Source organism: Choloepus didactylus, chromosome 27 (genome assembly GCF_015220235.1).
Source record: "Choloepus didactylus isolate mChoDid1 chromosome 27, mChoDid1.pri, whole genome shotgun sequence".
NCBI lineage: Eukaryota > Metazoa > Chordata > Mammalia > Pilosa > Megalonychidae > Choloepus > Choloepus didactylus.
Genome location: NC_051333.1, coordinates 11,479,216 through 11,498,128, shown reverse-complemented (window position 1 = coordinate 11,498,128; position 18,913 = coordinate 11,479,216). Strand labels below are relative to the sequence as shown.

The 18,913-nt window shown below is 48.2% G+C and overlaps 1 protein-coding gene across 1 annotated transcript; it reads left to right on the top strand.

The window, feature by feature from the left end:
- Nucleotides 1–72: 72 nt before the first annotated feature.
- Nucleotides 73–18,454, top strand: IGSF23 (immunoglobulin superfamily member 23). Its single transcript, XM_037819213.1, has 5 exons — nucleotides 73–301; nucleotides 11,242–11,646; nucleotides 15,711–15,980; nucleotides 17,834–17,987; nucleotides 18,448–18,454. The coding sequence occupies exons 1-5, from the start codon at nucleotides 73–75 to the stop codon at nucleotides 18,452–18,454; spliced, it is 1,065 nt and encodes a 354-aa protein (XP_037675141.1).
- Nucleotides 18,455–18,913: the final 459 nt, after the last annotated feature.

Here is an 18,913-nt window from a genome sequence, read left to right as displayed (position 1 = left end):
AGGGCGCTTAGCGGACTGCGCTGCTCAGCGGGGTGGGGAGCGCTCCCTTCCACGCCCGGGACAGATCGCAGCATGACGTGTCCTCTGGACGCCGGGCCCAGCTACGGCCCTGCCTGGAAGAGGCTGCTCCTAGCAGTGAGTGGGAGACGGCGGCTTGGCCACGGGCTGGAGGCAAGGAGACACCCGTGGGGAGAGTCACTGTCCAAGTCGAAGTCGCCCCCGCTCAGAGACCGGACTCTGGTCAAAGTCCATGTAGCCCAGGAGGCCAACGCAGGAGGGCTCTGGAAAGCCCTAGAAGGCAGTGCTGTTGTTCCCTTTTCCAAAAGAGGAAAGTGAGGCGCTGAGAGGGGCAGGGGTCACCAGCCCAAGACCATACAACTGGCAGGGGGCAGTGTCAGAATCCAGGCCCCTAACCCAACACCTTTCCACCAGTGCACCCTGACTCACGCCAGCTGTCCACAACATCAGCAGCAGCAAGAGGACAATTAAAAATAATAATAACAGTAACAGGCCATCATGACTGAGCCCTTCTCCATGCCAGGCTGTTCTCAGCACTTTACGTGTACTAATGTGTAATTCTTAACACAAACCTTTGAGGCAGGAATTAGATGATCCTCCTTTCAGGAGGGGGAAACTGAGTCTCAGAGAGTGTAAGTGACTTCCTAAGGTCACACAGCTTGGAAGTGGCAGAAGGAGGCCATGAACCCAGATGGTCTATTTACTGAGCTCACACTTTCCAGAGACCACACACATCTGCCTCTCAGATAGTAAATGAATCCCCTCTCTTTCCAGGTCTTAAAAAGTTCAATTCTGTGTAACACCAAAACCCCAAACTCTAGCCAGGGTAAAGCTTCTCCCCATCCCCAGCTCAGGCCTGCAACAGACTGCGGGGCAGAAGGAGATCTGGTGGGCCCCTTCCCTATTTCTCTCTTTGTGTCCTTTCTCCCCACCCTGAGCTGATGCCTGTGGCCCCTCAGGGTCATGGGCAGGGGGCAGAAAGAAGAAAGGGGACAAGAAAGTTTCTACTTGGCTGCTGTAGCTGAAATACAGATTCAAGGCCTTTTGCCTTGGCTGAGGAGCAGTTGATGGACTTTTCCAGGGCTTTGGGGTGTTGGGGGGCCCTTTATCACTGGAGAGCATGCTTCCAAGTTTCCATGAAATGGGCCTGCTGGAAGCTCACTGCTGTCTCCCACGGTCACCAGCAGCAAGGCTCTCAGGTGAGGGTCTCTGATAAGACAGCCTCCAGCGGGCTCCCTTCTGAGGTACCCACCTCTGTCTTGTGGGAAACATGCAGACATCTTTATCCTGCCAAACTCTAGAGGTGCAGGCCATTCTTCCCCCAGCCCTCTATTTCCTCTGTCCCACCAGCCTCTTCCACCCCACCTGCCTCTTCCATCCCATCCCTCACCTGTAGACATTCATAGGTATAAGTTCCCACATGCCCCAAACTCCAGAGGATACGCCTCAGGCTCTCGAAGAGGTTCCCCAGGAGCTGCATTTGCCTTGGCCAAGGTGGGAGAGAAACCCAGCCCCTCACCCATTGGGGGGTCTTCAGATTCTCCACCCTTCCCATGGAAGCCTCCCCACGAATCACTTCCTCCCTCCGTGCCCCCAAGGACTGGATGAGACAGATGGATCAGTGCTGGTAGAACCCAGGACAGGAGCCCCTTTTATCTAGACCACCACTGGGTGTCTGTTGATTCACTGAGCTTTTAGGGCCTCTATGGAGATTGTGAGACAATGGGAGGAGTCACATTTAACATTCTATTTTATATATGCTTGCATATAATTATATTTTATATATAATACATATAAATGTAATATAAATAAAATATATATTTAAAATATTCATTTTTTTTAGATGTGTCAGGTAAAGGATGGAATTTCACAGCTAGAATCATTGAGATGATTCCAGAAATGTTATTTTACAGGAGCACAGTTATTTAGAATAGATTTTTTTTTAGATCCCCAAATGCCCAGTAGAAGAGGTTGAATCAATTAAAGGATCAAGTACACGTAGTAGGCATCCAAGAAACACTCACTGGTCAAGTGAAGGATTGACAGGGCCACTTGGTAAAATAGCAGCCAGCTATTAGAAAGTGGCTTAAAGTGTTTGCAATGACAGGGGAGAAATGTTTATGATATCATGTTCAGAGAAAAAAATAAGCAGGTTGCAAAAAATGTACTCATGATATAATTTCAACTCTGTAAACACAAGTAACAATCTGGATAGCAGCATATACCTGCAGAGTGGGGGGCAGGGGGGCAAGTCCCAGTGTGGAGTTCAAAGGTAGGTATGGCTTTATCTGGTTCTAATTATTTTTTTAAAGGAGAAGCACTTGTGTGATTAAAACTGGGCCAAAGGGTAAAGGTCAAAACTGACTGTGTTTTAAAACTTCAACTTCCATGTGAGACCAAAGGAAGAGATGTCTATTTGGTGCAGGATCTATATTTTCTAAACAGTAGAACGCTACAGTCAGTTTGTTCAAACACCACAATTACATGGAAATTTGAATGGGAAGTGAGATACGGCAGGTTAGTATAGATTAGAGTGAAATAGTGACACATCTCAAAGTAATTTGGGCAGAGAATAAAAAATATGTTTACAGCCTCCTCCCCCCACCCCAAGGAGCTGGGGGAAGCTGCAGAAGTGTTGGACTTCTTCACCTGGACTGGTGTTGATGTTGTCACAAACATTGGGACTGGCAGTTTGATGTGCTGAGCCCTCGATCATGGGACTTGCCCTTATGAAGCTCATTGCTGCAAAGGAGAGGCTAAACTTGCATATAATGGTGCCTAAGAGTCTCCCCCTGAGTACCTCTTTGTTGCTCAGATGTGGCCCTCTCTCTCTCTAACTGAGCCATCTCGGCAGGTGAACTCACTGCCCTCCCCGCTATGTGGGACCCGACTCCCAGGGGTGTAAATCTCCCTGGCAACGCAGAGTATGACTCCCGGGGATGAATGTGGAGCTGGAATCGTGGGACTGAGAATATCTTCTTAACCAAAAGGGGGATGCAAAATGAGACGAAATAGTTTCAGTGGCTGAGAGATTTCAAATGGAGTCGAGAGGTCACTCCGGTGGACATTCTTGTGCACTATATAGATAACACCTCTTAGGTTTTAATGTATTGGAATAGCTAGAAGTAAATACCTGAAACTACCAAACTCCAACCCAGCAGTCTGGACTCCTGAAGACGGTTATATAATAATGTAGATTACGAGGGGTGACAGTGTGATTGTGAAAACCTTGTGGATCACACTCCCTTTATCTAGTGTATGGATGGATGAGTAGAAAAATGGGAGTAAAAACTAAATGACAAATAGGGTGGGATGGGGGGGATGGTTTGGGTGTTCTTTTTTTACTTTTATTTTTTATTCTTATTCTGATTCTTTCTGATGAGAGGAAAATGTTCAGAAATAGATTATGGTGATGAATGCATAACTATATGATCATACTGTGAACAGTTGATTGTATACCATGGATGATTGTATGGTATGTGAATATATTTCAATAAAACTGAATTTAAAAAAAAAAAAAACTTAAAGTAATGAAAAAACTTTCAAAGGAAAGTACTCCCCAAAATGTTTCCCTTTGTATGTTAGAACTAGGGATTTTTTTTTAAACTCCTTCTTAGTTTACTTTCCAAATTATTCTACAGTGAAAAGTATGGAATGCTTTTGTAATACTTTTTTTAAATTCAGTTTTATTGAAATATATTCATACACCATGTAATCCATCCAAAGTATACAATCAATGGCTCACCGTATCATCATATATTTGTACATTCATTGCCACAATAAATTTTAGAACATTGTCATTACTCCAAAATAAAGAAAAACATAAAAATAAAAAAGAGCACCCAAAACTTCCCACACCCCTTATACCGCCCCCATTATTTATATATATTTTTGTCTTTGTTTTATGATTCATTTGCCCATATACTGGGTAAACGGAGTATCATCACAAGGTTTTCACAATTACACGGTCACATGATAAAGGCTATGCACTATACAGTGATCATCAAGAATCAAGTCTTCTGGATTACGGTTCAACAGATTCCAGGATTTTCTTCTAGCTATTCTAATACACTAAAAACTACAAAGGAATAGCTATATAGGAATAACCTTCAGAATGACCTCTTGACTCTATTTGAAATCTCTCAGCCATTGAAACTTTATTTTGTTCCATTTCTTTCCCCTTTTGGTCCAGAAGTCATTCTCAATCCCACAATAGCAGGGCCAGACTCATCCCTGTGAGTCTTGTCCCACATTACCAGGGAGATTTATATTCCTGGGAGTCATGTCCCACATAGGGGGGAGGGCAGTGAGTTTATTTGCAGAGTTGGCTTACAGAAAGAGGTCACATCTGAGCAACAAAAGAGGTTTACTGGGGGTGACTCTTAGGCACACTCATAGGTTGGTTTAGCTTCTCCTTTGCAGGAATAAGATCAAGGGCTTGGCTTATTAAAATGGGAGTCCCTAATGCTTGAAAGACTATCCGTTTAATAGTTCCACATTTTTCACCAGTCACTCAAGGGGACTTTGTAAATACTTTCTTATTTTCTGTGCCAAATACTCTGAAATGTGTCAGGGTATTACATTAACCTGTATAGAATAACAGGATCTCATTCTCTGTTCTAGGTTCCATGTAATTGTGTTGTTTAAGTAAACTGTACAGGTTAAATTAATGTGCTACAGAAAATTTAAATTTGATACCAAAAAAGTGTCTCTTCCTTTGGTCTCATACAGAAGTTGAACTTTTAAAATACAGTCAATATCATCCTTTACCCTGTATTCTGATTTACCCTGGTCCTAACCAAGTGTATTTCAGTCACATCTGTAATTGAAGTATGTTCTCTTTATCAGCTTCTTTAGCAGTTGCTGTATATAATACGTTTTAAGAGTTGCTGAATATATTCCCATTTTTTGTGTTTTTGTTTAAAATAAATAGAAACAGTAAGAAGAAACAAAGCTTGAAAAAGAAAAGAAAATCTCTAAAAATGTAATACATATCTCCAGGTGTCTAAATTTTCTGCTATAAACAAATTTTCTGAAATTTTGAAAATATTTTTCCTTCAACTGATATGTGGATGAATAAAATGTGGCACATCCATACAATGGAATATTATTCAACAACACAAAAAAAGGATTCAAGTACTGATTCATGCTATGATATAGATGAACCTTGAAACCGTGATGCTAAGTGAAGGAAGCCAGACACAAAGGACCACTTTGTGGTTTTTAATTCCATTTATATGAAATGTCCAGAATGGGCAAATCTAGAGAGATGGACAGTAGATTAGTGGTCGCTAGGGCTGGGGGAGATGGAGAGATTGGAGAATGACAGCTAAGGGGAGCATGGTTTTTGTTGGAGTGATGAAAATGTTCTAAAATGGATAGTGGTGATATTTGCACAACTCTGAATATACTAAAAGCCATTGAATTGTGCGCTTTAAATGGGATAATTGTATGGTATGTGCATTATATCTCAATAAAGCTGTAAAATATAGATATAGTTAAGTCTCAATAAAGGCTCAGTTGAAGCCATTGTGTAGAAAAGGGGATGCAGGAATGTTCCAGATGCGATGCACAAGTGCAGGGTAAGGTCTAAGCAACTTGCAGCTAGTGGGGGGGAGGGAGTGAAGTTGCCTGAGAGAGCAGGGAGAGGGCAGGCGGGGCTGTACTTCTCCCTGGAAGAAACTGGAAATAAGAGAGAGACACGGGTGTGGGCGAGGCCGGCAGATGCTTTCAGTTTGGGACAGGCTGGGCATGCAAAACCTAATTTAGGCTGTCCTCAACCCTGAAAATTCCCGATCTCATTGCATCTCCCTCCTGGGTGAACGGGGATCCCGAGGCCCAAGGCACAGAAGCAGTAAGTGGTAGTAGAGTCAGGGTTATGGACCCAGGTGGGGAGGTCTCAGTCTATAAATGGAACCATGTTCTACCTTGACTGGAGAAAGTGTCGCTGTTTTAGTTTCCCAGATGCTAAAACAAATACCACCCAATGGGTGGGCTCCCCATCAGGAATTATTGGCTCACGGTTGCAGAGGCTGGGAGGCTTGCTTCCTCCCGGGGTCAGTATTTTCTGGCTGGCCGGAGATCTTTGGTACCTTGGCCCTTCCATCATGTGGCAGTGCACGTGGAGGGATCTTCTCCTTTCTCTTCCAGGTTCTGTTGACTTTTTCCCGGGGCCTTCTCTATAAGGCCTCCAGTAAAGGGATTAAGACAGACCCATCCTGATTCAGTTGGGGTCAGGCTGGGTGTGCTAATACCTAATTTAGGCTGTCCTTAGCCCTGAAAATTCCTGATCTCATTGAATCCCCCTGACTCTACTATCACTTACTGATTCAGTTGGGCACACCTTAACTAACAACATCTTCAGAGGTCCTATTACAAATGGGTTCACATTCACAGAACCAGGGTGTTTTGTGGCCTTTTATGGAAGACAGAGCTCAATTCCCAACATTGCTAAAACACGTGGTCTTCTGCTCATGATGCTTTTGGGACACCCCCCGAATCACCAGGTGCCTGCAGTTTTGTCAGAGTCAGAACTCGATCCCAGGGATGCAGGCTGGATGAGTTAGGATCTTCCCCTTTGGCCGTTTATCCAACAAACATTCCCTGATGCCCAGTCTGTGCCCAGCCTGTGCGGGATGCTGTGGGATCACAGCAGTGACCAAGACAGCCCCAGCCCAGTGGGGAAGACAGACCTGTCACCAGACAGCGATGACCCAGAGTGGGTGGGCCTGGGGCAAGGGAGAGGGAAGGACTGCAGAGGGCAGAGGTCAAGCCTGAAGATGAGGAGGTGGTGGCCAGGGGAGACCTCTCAGGGCTGTCAAAATCAAAGCAGAGCCTCAAAAACACATGGCATCCGTTATGCAAATGCATCCCTGTGCTTTGTGTTCCATCAGGACAGAAAAAGAAAACTCTGAGCAGGTTCTTGGGAATGACTCTTTATTCCTGACATTTTGTGACAAGAGCTCCCATCACCCCATCCGTCAGTGCAGGTGCCTACCTGAACACTGTAGTACACCTGGGGGCAGGGGAGGCTTCGGAAGAGGGGATGTCTGAGCAGAAAAATGAATCATGGATAAAGACTGGGAGAACAGACTTGTCTTGGTTTGCCAGGGGTGCTGTGAAACCAGGCTGCTTGGCTTAAGTAACAGAAATTCATTCTCACACCTTCTGAGGCTCAGGTCCAAAACCAAGGTGTCAGCAGGACTGTGCTCCCTCTTCCTTCCTTGCCTCTCCCGGCTTCTGGTGGCTCCCGGGGCTTCCTGGCCTGGGGCTGCATAACTCCCATCTGCATCCATCACATAGCTCTCTCTCTCTCTCTCTCTCTCTCTCTCTCTGTGTGTGTGTGTGTGTGTGTGTGTGTGTGTCTCTGTCTGTGTCCAAATTTCCCGTTTGGCCTCATCTTAACATCTTCAAAGATTGTTTGCAAATAAGTTCACATTCACAGGACCTGGGGTGAGGACTTGACCGTTTCTTTTTGGGGGACTCAATTCGATCCCTAACAGGCCTTCAAGGTAGGGAGAAAGGCATGGGCGAGTCCAGAGCAACTGCAGGGAGTTTGTCTGATTGGTGTAGAGAATAAGGGGATGTGAGCACAGGAGATTTAGCAGCAGTACCATGCCAGGGAGCCTGACTGTGTCCTCAGGGAACTGGGGAGCCATGGGAGGTTTATGAGCAGGGGAGTAACGTGGTCACTGAGAAAAGCCGCACCAGCTGCCGATTCAGAGAGAAACTCAATGGAGGTGGGAGGGAGGCAGTGAGCCCCCCATGAGATACTACGGTGGGGCAACTCCCAGCTCTCCGCTCGTGACCTTGAGTCTGAGACTCAAGCTTGCTGTGCCTCAGTTTCCTTGCCTGTAAAACAGAACTAGCACCAACCTCAGAGTGGTCAAGGGGGCTCAGGGAGGTAATGGGTGGAAGTCTGGCGAGATCCCTGGCACTCAGCTTCACAGGATCCCCCAAGCGCCTTTCTGAAGCTTCCAGAGCACAGCACATTTGAATCTGCCCCCAGGAGGTGCTGCCTAAAGCCATCATTTCTCTGTCACGAACTGCAAAGAGAGCTGGTGTTTTACGATTGTTCTGTAAATGGCTATTTGTTCTATAAGCATGCATTTCTGATCTTCAAAACATAACCACTTTTTACATTGCTTGTTCACGAGATCTTTAAAAGGCACATTTGCAGCACACTCCATCTTTGCAGAAATAATAATGATGATGATAATTACAACGTCAAGTGTTTATCCTGCAATCGCCACGTCAGTGCCACGTCAGGGCACTGTTGTAAGCCCTTTACAAGCGTTAGATCAGGGTTCCTCGAGCACCACTGACATTTGGAGCCACATAATTCTTTCACCTTGGGGAGGGGATCATCCTGTGCATTAGGATATCGAGCAGCAGACCCCCTAGGCGCCAGGAGCAACGCCCACCCCCATCCCCCACCCCTGCTTGTAACAACCAAAAACGTCTCCAGACATAGCCAAATGGCCCCCAGGGGACAAAATGGCCCCAGAAGGGCAAAATCCTCCCGGTTGAGAATGATTGTTCTTTAAAGATCACTGATCTAAAGTAGATCCTTGAATCCTCACCAAGTCATATGAAGGAGGTGCATTATTATTCGCCTTTTAGAGATAAGGAAACTGAGGCTCAAGGAGGTTATGTACCTTTTCCAGAGTCACAAGCACTAGGAAATAATAGTACTTGCACTTGGGCAGTCTGGCTCTGGAGCCTGCCACCTGGCGTGTGTGAATTTGTGTGTGTGCACGCAAGCATGTGTGGGAGGGACGATTAAAAGAACCTAGCGAATACTCTCTTATTTGTTTAATTCAAATTTTACTTAATTTTTCAATGCGTTATACATCCCCATGGTTCAAATCTCAAAGATATATAAAAAGGCCCCCACTGAAGTCTTTCTCCCACCCCTCCCACCTGGTTCCCCACATCCCTACCCGCCCCCACAGACGAACAAATAGATAACAAATGTTTTTGTGTATCCTTTCAGTTTTTTTATGCATTTACAAACAAATGCAAATATATATTTAGTTTTCTCCCTTTTTTACACAAACAGTAGCATATGATATAGACTGTATTAATGTCTTAAATTACTTCTCTTAGATTATAGGGATTTTCATCTTTCTCTGTGTATTATTCCATTGTGAGAATGAACCACAAATTATTTAATCAGTTCCCTGTTGACAGATAGTTAAGTATTTCCAGTCCTTTGCTATTGTAAATAAGATGCAATAACTTTGTACATCAGTCATTTCACACTGTGCATGTGTATCTGTAGAAGGCATTCCTTGGTGTTTAATTATAGGGTCGAAGGATATCAGAATTTGTAATTTTGAAAGATTTTGCCAAATTGCCCTCTGAACCCTGTAGTCGTTGCACCAGCAGTGTGTGCAAGTTCAGCCCTCAGCCTTGCCAACACAATGAACCATCACACTTTTAGATCTTTGCCAATCTGATAGGTAGAAATATTATCTCCATTTGTTTTAATTTGCATTTAATTTGCATTTTTCTTACTATGAGCAGAACTGAGCATTTTTGCCTATGTGAAGAGACATTTGAATTTTCTTTTCTATGATCTGCCGTCTCTTACCCTTTGCATATTTTTGTATTTGGCTGTTGATATCTTTCTTATTGATTTCTAGGAGCTCTTTATATATTAGTGAAATCATCTCTTTGTGTGTGATACCAGTTGCAGATAACTCTTCCTGGTATGTCATTGCTCTTTTGACTTTGTGCATGATATTTTTTTTTTACCTTGCAAAAATTTCTTTTTATTTTTATGTGGTCAAATTTTTCAGTCTTCTACAGCTGGAGCTTGTGTTCTTATGACAACAGTTGCCATTCCCACAAGGCAGTGGGTAAGTGCATGAGATATGGAGCCAAATTCCAAGGGTTCAACATCAAGCTCCAGAAAATATGGACACTGAATGAAAAGAAGTAAGAGAAACCAAAACTAGGGAGGGTAGAGGGGGCGCTGGACAGTGCAATTTAATGGCTGAGAATTTCATCTGCCTGGATATGCTTCACAGCTCTGCCATTTACTGCCTATGACATCTAGACAAATGACTTGAATTCTCTGCGTCTCCATTTCCTCCTCTGGAAAAGAGGTATAATACAGCATCAGTCTTGGCAAAAAAAGATGGCCTACTCAGAGGGGGTAACTGAGAAGGGTTTAATAAAAGGACTGTACAGAGCCGTGAGCAGTGAACTGGTAAACCAGCATGGGAATTGCGCAGCATTCAGGGTCCGATGACAGCAGGGAGCTGTTACCATCCCTGGGCTAGAAGCCATAAGAGGCTTAAACCCCAACACCCAAAGAGAGGAGTGTATGGAGAGGGCCTCCTGTCTTAGTCTGCCAGGGCTGCTGTAACAAATGCCACTGACTGTGGGACTGAGCAACAGGAATCTATTATCTCAGAGTTAGGGATGCTGGGAGTCCAAAATCAAGGTGCTGACAGGGCCAAGCTTCCTCTGATGTCTGTCGCGTTCTGGTGCTGGCTCAGCGGCGATCCAGAACTCAGGCTCTGCCTCTGTCCCGTGCCGCCTCTCTCCCCCATCTGTCTCCAGCTCTGTCCAAACTTCCTCGGCTTATAAGAGCCCCAGTCATATTGGATTGAGGCCCACCCTCATTCACTCTGGACTAATAATAACTTCAAAGATCCTATTTACAAATGGGATCACATCCACAGGACTGAGCATTAGGATTTGAATGCGTCTTTGTGGGGGACATGATTCAATTCCTAACCCCTTCCAGTGAGAGCTGTGAGCTTTAATAGAGGGACACAGTCAACCCAGGGTGACGGGGGAGAGTGGGAACTGTGGGAAAAATTGCCTCAACCTCAATTTCCTTCCTATCCTCCCTTCTCCTGCCAGTGCTCCCACTGGCCAAAGCCAACCGGAAGCAGACGGTGAGGGATCCCCAATAGTGCAGTCCAGAGAAGTCAGCCTTTTGGGGCACAGAGCAGGGCAGGGAAGGGTGGAGAGGAGATATCCAAAACATCCAGAGGAACAGTAATATGTGCTTTGTGAAACTGATGTAAGGAATAAACAAGTTCCTATACATTTAACATATAGAGCATGGTCTGGCTCATAGCAGATACTCGGTGAATGTTCCTTTTATTTCTACTACTATTTTTATCGTTCCCATTGTTGTCATCAACACTTGCAGAGCCACACTTATACACCCACCAGCTCAGGAAGGGTTACCTGCTGGGTCAGCATCTCGCCTTGGTGCTCACTTGCTCTCCGTGCTCCCTGCGCTTCCTTCTCGCCTCCTCCAAGGCACTCTGCTCACGTCCTGCACCTGCTCTGTCTCCTTGGAGCTGCCCGTCTCTGCCCAGATGGACCCTTGGACCAAAGGAACCCGTGCCCACCTGAACACCCCTGGGAGCCTCCATGGCATTCTCACCACTTCTCGGTTCTGGGGACACAAAGCTCAGCCGGAAGCCATGATCTTTTCTCCAGAGGGCCCCCCAGGGCCTGGTCACACTGGCCAGGAGATACCAGGCAGCCGAGACAGCCTGGGCATCAAAAACCTGATGACTCAAGACTCAGGCAGCTACACTGTAGTTCCTGAAAGCATCAGGGGACGCAGGAGTGCGAAGGAGCAGCTACAAAGCAAGGGTGAATGGGGGTCCCCGATGGGAAGGGAGCATCCCAGTTCTTAGGCCACTGGATCCCAGCAGGGCCCCAGCAGGACATGTTCTATGCCAGTAATTTATGGCTACTTAACAAACCACCCCAGAGCTTAAAACAACAGCCATTTCAGGGGTGCTGAACTTGCAAATTTCCCAAGGTGCTAGAAGTTATTTGCAACCCCAAAATCAATTCTCCTGGGGCATTAGGGGTCATTCTGCAGAGAAGCATAGAGTGGTGAAAAATTTGAATCGCCCAACACATAGTACCCAACTGAGGTGAAAAAAGATGACACTCTGCTTTCTCGTTTTAGCTCTCATACTGTAAACAAGTGTCCTTTTTGCAGTATACTTAATGCCACAATTATTGCATTTTTGTGCTTCTTTTTGGTGACCTTGCTGTTTAAGATGCTCCCAAGTGCAATGCTGCAGTGCTGTCTAGAGTTCCCAAGTACACCAAGAAGGTTGGGATGTGCCTTACGGAGAAAATACATGTGTCAGATAAGCTTTGTTCAGGCACGAGTTATAACGCCACTGGCCATGAGTTCAATGTTAACGAATCAACAATATATTTTAATTAAGGTATCTTTAGACAGAAATATACATAAAAGAAGGCTATGTCTTGATTTGTTGCTGAAAATGTCATTACCAGGAACCTATCTCTGAGTTCCCTCTTGGAGCAATGGTTCAGTATTTGCTAATTCAGTGTTCACAGTTTCTTTGCAGAACTTTACTACAATGAATAATGAGAATCCACTATATTTTTGAGCTCAGGATTCTCCTAGACAACTCCTCCGGTCTCAGCTTGTTTCAGCTGGGCTGACTCGTGAGTCTGTGACCAGCTGGTGGGTACCTGGGGCCCTGGCTGGTCTACGATGGCCACAGGGGTGACTGGGCCACGAGCAGCCTAGCCCGGGCTTGTCACTTGACAGTGAAGAGGTGAGAGAGCTGAAGCTGCAAGGCCTCCTGAGGCCCAGGCTCAGAATTCGCACAATGTTACTTCTGCCACATTTTTTGGCCAAAGCCATCACATGGCCGACTCAGATTCCGCAGGAAGGAAATAGATACCACCTCTCAACGAGAAGAGCTGCAAAGTGTCGCAGCCACTTTATATGCTCTACCACACCCTCCAACAGATATTCATTAAATATTTGTTCACTTGGGGAAGGGCAGTGGTGACCTTCAACTTCACCTATATTTTTATGAACTATTCAGCTCTGGACTCAAACTTTCAATATCTGAACCAGAAAAACAAAGCCCTGAGGTTAACCAGACCCATTCATCTTAGAAGGAAGTTTAGAGACCATATTATTTGGGATTCAGATTCTGGTGCCCTGACAAAGATACAAAATAAGTGTCTTAAACAAGGCGGAAGTTTAGTTCTCTCTCACATAGTAGTCTGGCATAAGCAGTTCAGGGCTGATATGGTGGCTCCGAGGTTTCAGGACCCAGGATCCTAGGACCCGAGATGGTTCCCATCTGCATTTCAACCAGTGTCCCGGGGAGGGAAAGGGGAGAGACAGTGAAAACACCTTCCCTTTAAGGCCCAGCCCAGAGCTACTCGCAAGGCCTTACTCAGCTGCAAGAGAAGCTGTTATGTAGTTTTAACCTGGGCGACCATATATCTAGTTCAGATGTAGGGTTCTGTGACTAAAGGGAGAAGAGGAGAAGAGATGATGGCAGACATCCAGCAGCTTCTGTCACAGTTGCTATTTGAACATCCCCTTGGGGTCTCACCTCCATCCAAATGACTTAGCCAAGTGGCCTTCCAACCACAATACATTTGGCTCCTAGATCAGCCCAGCAACTCACCCCCTGACCAGCCCACTCCCTAGTCTGCCTGTCTCCTGTGACCACTTTCCTATCCATTTATCCAACAAACCATCAGCAGCTGTCCTGTGCCCAGCCCTGTGCTGGGCAGTGTTGGGGAGACAATGGTGACTGAGGCGGCCTGGAATTGCCCTCCCCACCTGGGGCTCACAGTCCATTGGGGGAGACAGATCTGTCCCCAGAGAGTGACAATCAAGAGTGGGTGGAGCTGGCTGAGAAAACCTGGGGGGCAGGAGTGGGGTTGGGAATCCAGTGGGGACTCTTGCCCACTTTTGATCACGTCAGAACATCTGTATCTACACACACCGCAGCTAAAGGAAAGACGAGTTTCATAAGACATCTTTCATCATTGTTATAAGCAATGCACTCTGATTTTTTCCTGTGACATTTTGTTTCTTGTTTTAAATGATGATCACGACCTACCAGCCAGGATGGGACCGGGCTCACCGTTTAACGAGCCCTGAGCTGACGCATGCGCAGTGCTTATGAGTTGACACATGGGCAGCGCTTAGAAAGGTGCTCGGCTGAAAGTGAGAACCCGTTACAGGTGGCCATGACTTTGGTTCTTTCTCCTCCTTCAAGGCTTAACTCAGGCACTGTATCATCAAGGAAGGCTTCCGAGAGCTCTCTGGTTGTGCTAACATTCCTTGCTCTTCACTTACCACATTGCACTGAAATGGGAATCAGCTCAGGGAGGACGTTCCCTGGCACAGCCGCGACGTCAGCCTACCCAGGTTCAAATCCCAGCAGTGCCACCCTCTGACCGTGTGGCCCGGCTCTGAGGACCGTACAGTCTTAATTTCTCTAATGCTCTGTCTTTTTCACCTGAAAAAAAATATGGAAAGAGAGCCGTGGTGAGGAGTATGTATTTGGCATCTCTGTATAAGGCCCCCTTGACTCCCCTTTTTCTCTACCCAATTCGACAGATGCTGTGGGTTCTGCCTTCAGAATAATCCATAATCCTCCCTTCCTGCCACTTCCTCAGCCTTCACCTTGATCTATCCACTCTCTCCTGGACCACTGCAGTCTCCTCGTCACTGGGTTCTTCCTAATTTCCGCCCTGCAACCCTAAAATCTATTTCATGCCCAGCAGCCAGAGGGATGCAGTTCAAACCTACACCAGATCATGTCCCTTCTCTGTGCCGGGCCATCCCTGGCCTCCGTCTCACTCAGGGTAAGAGTCAAAGTCCTCATCACGGCCCTTGAGGCACTGTGCGCTCTGCCCCTGTTCCCCCTCTGACCTCTCCTCGCACCTCTCTGCCCCTTTCCCTCTCTGTTCTCAGGGCAAGCACAGTTCCTTCCTGTGCTGGGTCATGATCATCATTAAAAACAAGAAATAACCTCCGCTCGCCCCCACCTCAGGGCCTTTGCACTTGTCCTTTGTCCCCTCTACCCCCCCCAAATCCACATGACCTCCTCCCTCACCTCCTTCAGGTTTCTGTCCAAATGCCACCTCCTCAGAGAGGCCCTCCCTGCTTACTTCACCTCCAGACCAAGCCCACACCTGCTTCAGTTTTCCTCAAAGCCCTTACAACCACCGGGCATACTACATATTTATTAGTCTCTTTGTTGACTGTCTCCCCATTCGATTATCAGCTCCATGAAGACTGGGACTGTGTCTGTTTCATCACTGCTGAGCCCCAATGTCTTAGATTAACTTCGCCCAGAAGCAGATCAGGAGGCGAGGATTTGAGGGCAGATGATTTGTGGGGAAGCAGCAGAGAACTGGGGAGCGGGAAACGAAGGAGCCATAAAGCCTGTGTTCCCGGGTCAATTACGGCAGTGGGCAGCTGGAGCACAATCCCACAGGGGAACCCAGAGATGTGGTAGAGAGCGGGCTCCTCAGGGCTATCCCGCCCAACAGCAAGGGAGCTGGGGTATTTAGGCACCAACCTGGGCAGGTGTTGGTGGAGGACCGCTCCCGGGTGTGCTAAACTCCCACACTTGTGGCCTGCTGCCTATATGGGCAGAGCAGGCCCTGGCAGCCAGCAAAAGCCCTTCCACAGGGGGTGCGGGAGCCAGCGGTGAAAGTGGTTAGGGTGAGGGGATGGGGTGGGACACCAACAGCTCTGCTACACCCAGTGTCTGTGCCAGGCACTCCAAACACGTTTGTTGGTAAACGAGCAAAAGAATGAATGGATGATGGCCCCTGTGCTGGGTGGAAGAAACGCCCAGCCTCTCTGAGCGTCTTCACCCTGGTGACCCTGCTCCCTGTCTGCACAGCTGCCCCTGGCTCAGTGTTGCTCATCACTCACCTGGAGACCATCCAGGATGTCATCCAGAGTGAACTCAACTACTCGGTGGTCCTGCGGTGTCTGGCGAATGGGGACCCCGAGCCCACGCTGAGCTGGACCCTCGACGGGAAGCTCTATGACACCGGGGAGAGGCTGATCATCCGGCGACTGTCCTGGCAGCAACTCGGCACCTACGTGTGCACGGCCAAGAACAGTGAGGGGCAGCTGTCCTCCCAGCCCGTGACTGTCTCGCTGGCACGTGAGTCCCACCCAGGCCCTGGGGCCCATGCTGGCCCGTGACCAGTCTTCCCCATTCATGGCCAAGGCACCATTCCATTCTTCATCCACCCGGAGGGATGGGGATTGTGAGCCCATTTTACAGATGAGAGGCTACCGCGCGAAGAAGGCTTAACTCGAACAAAAGCCCAGCTCCCATCTGGACCCGGCTGCCTGGGTCTTGACGCCAGCCTGTTATAGGCTGTGGGAAGGCCCCTTCACCTCTCTGAGCCTCAGCACACACCTCCCAAAACTGCGGATCATAATAGCAGCAAGTGATTCCGAGCACAGGCTCTGGAATTTGGATTCCGGCTCTACCGCTTCCTGGCTGTGTGACTTTGGATCAGTGCCTTGACTTCTTTGTGCCTCGGTTTCCTCATCTGTAAAACTGGGAAAATAATACTGCCCCCTCCAGAGGGTGGTCGTAAGCATTCAAAAAGATAAGCTTAAAGGAATATTGCCGGCACATCATGAGGATGCAGTAATTGAGCTTGTCTCATCCATGCAATTATCATCGTCATCAGTAGTAGTAATTTTGTGACTGTTACTGGGTGTGGTGGTCTGTGTGGCGCCCTGGGCAGCTGTAACAAGAGCAGCCACTGTTGGGATCAGAGAAGTGGGAGAAACCAGGTTTAAATCCTGCCTCCACGCCTCCTCAGCTTTGGGCAAATGACTTCCCCTCTCTGACCCTCAGTTTCTTCCTCTGTAAATGACAATGATCCCACCTACCTTTGCAGGGTTATCGTAAGGAACAAAAATAATACACAAATGAGGTCCCATGGGGCACCTATCAGGCAGCAGGGACTTTAAATAGTAGTTGCTCTCCTGAATACGGTTTTTAAGGTATTTAGTCATGGATGACATGGGACTGGGGCAGGACTAGAAGGTTGCAGAGGACCTGGCCAGGAGAAGAGAAGAGGGAGCAGGGGAGGCAGGGGCAAAGGTCCAGAGCTGGACCAGCATGGGAAGGGCTGGTTTGACTGGGCCCTGCGGAACTAGCTGCCTCCTCTACCCAGCCGGGGTCTAATGGGAGCTTCGGGAGTTGGTGTTGGGGCAATTCAATGGGAGACAAAAATTAAAACCTCGTAGCACCTGTTCATTCAGAATGACAGTACTTCCAAGACCCTCTCTATTCATTCATCAACTATCAAAAAATGTTTATTGAGCACCTATGCTCAATAGGCCCATGCTGGCCGTAATGGGGACCCAGCGGTGACTGAGACGTCCCCAGGCCTGCCTTCACGGGGCCCACAGTCCAGAGGGGACAGACTTGCCCCCAGATTGTGACGAGCACAGAGTGGGCAGGATTGGAATTGGGAAACCCAGAGGACTATGGGAACCCAGAGGGGGCAGCTGACACAGCCTAGGGTTCCAGGAGGGCTTCCTGAAGGAGGTGACATCTCAGCTGAAACCAGGATCCATAGGAATTATCCAGGCCAATAGGGAGAAAATGGGCCTTCCAGGGAGAGGGAATAGCACGGACAAAGATCTGGAGGTGAGAGAGAGAGGTGAGCTTAGAAAACTGATTGGAGGTGTGGACAGAAATGAGGCTGGTCAGCAGAGCTGGGCTCTCTCCGCAGGGTGCTGGGGAGCCACAGCAGAGTTCTAAGCAGGGGAGGAACAGGGTCAGTTTTGAGCTTTAAAAAGACCCATCTGGCTTCCATATGATGGGGAGGTGGGTGGGGGTGAGATGGGGCAGGAGACCAGGGAGGAGGCGGGGGTGGGACCCAGCACCAAGGAGGAGGGTGGGAAGGAGCAGGTGGGCTGAAGAGACTCAGGAGGTGGGGGGTGTGGAGGGAGGGTGGATCTCCAGTCTCACCCCTCCTTGGTCCCCAGAAGCCAACGCAGAACCCACAGAGGCTTTGCCCTTCAAGCAGGACCCCACGCTCACCCTGTCAGGAGGGGCTGCCATCGGCCTGGCCATCGCTGGCACCGTGGGGGCCGTGATGCTGATCGGAGGTGTACGCTTCACCATCATCCAGAGCCGAAGGTACCTTCTGTCCCTCTCTCCTGCCCACCAGCCCACATCCACCCAGCCCTGGCCCCACGAGGCAGAGTTTACTCCGCAGCAAGGAGAGGCCAAACCAACAGCCCCCTCCCAAGGAGCTTTAGGTCCACTCGGAGAGAGTTCCCAGGACCCCTGATGTCTCCATCCGACTGTCCCTCAGTTCCCAAAGATGGGAAGAGGTGGGTACTGGGGCTGGGCTGCCAGAGTTCAAGTCCCAGCTCCATCCTTCACCAGCTGTGAGGCTGTGGGCAAGTCACTTCCCTTCTCTGGGCCTCAGTTTCTCCATCTGCAAAATGGGGGTGAAAACAACAGCATGCCTCACTGGGTCGCTGTGAGGACTAAATGAGCTAATATCTCTAAAGCGCCTAGATGGGCACCTGGGGTAGTAAGCACTGTCGCCACCCCTTCCACACGCGCCTGTTGAGGGCCTCTTCTGCGCCAGGCACTGAGGGAACCGTGCAAATAAACGGCGAAAAATCCCTGCCCTCGAGGAACTTGTATCCTAGTCGGGGACACGGACAGTAAACAATCTAGATGGTGTGTTGGATGATGACAAGTGTTAAGGAAAGGAGTAAAGCCAGGAAAGAGGACAGTTTAAATAAATAAATCAGAGAGGGCCTCCCTGAGAAGGTGACGTATGTGCAAAGACCTGAAGGGGGAGACGGAAGGAGCCTGGGAATATCTGGGGGAAGGGCACAGCTGGCCAAGGGAAGAGCAGGTGCAAAGGCCCTGAGGCAGGACTATCCTGGCAATGTTCAAGGAATCAAGTATGGCTGGAGAGGAGTGAGGGGTGAGAAGAGAAGTGGGACATGAGGTCAGAGAGGGAACGGGGAGGGGCCTGAGGGTGTAAGACTTCGTGGGCCACGTAAAGACATGACTTTTATTCCGGGTAAGATGGGAGCCATGGA

Coding starts and splice junctions, on each gene's coding strand:
- IGSF23 (XM_037819213.1), top strand. CDS start 73: ATGACGTGTCCTCTGGACGCCGGGCCCAGCTACGGCCCTGCCTGGAAG. Junction 302..11,241: donor CTGGAAAGCCCTAGAAGGCA/GTGCTGTTGTTC, acceptor CTGCTGGGTCAG/CATCTCGCCTTGGTGCTCAC. Junction 11,647..15,710: donor GGAGCAGCTACAAAGCAAGG/GTGAATGGGGGT, acceptor CTGTCTGCACAG/CTGCCCCTGGCTCAGTGTTG.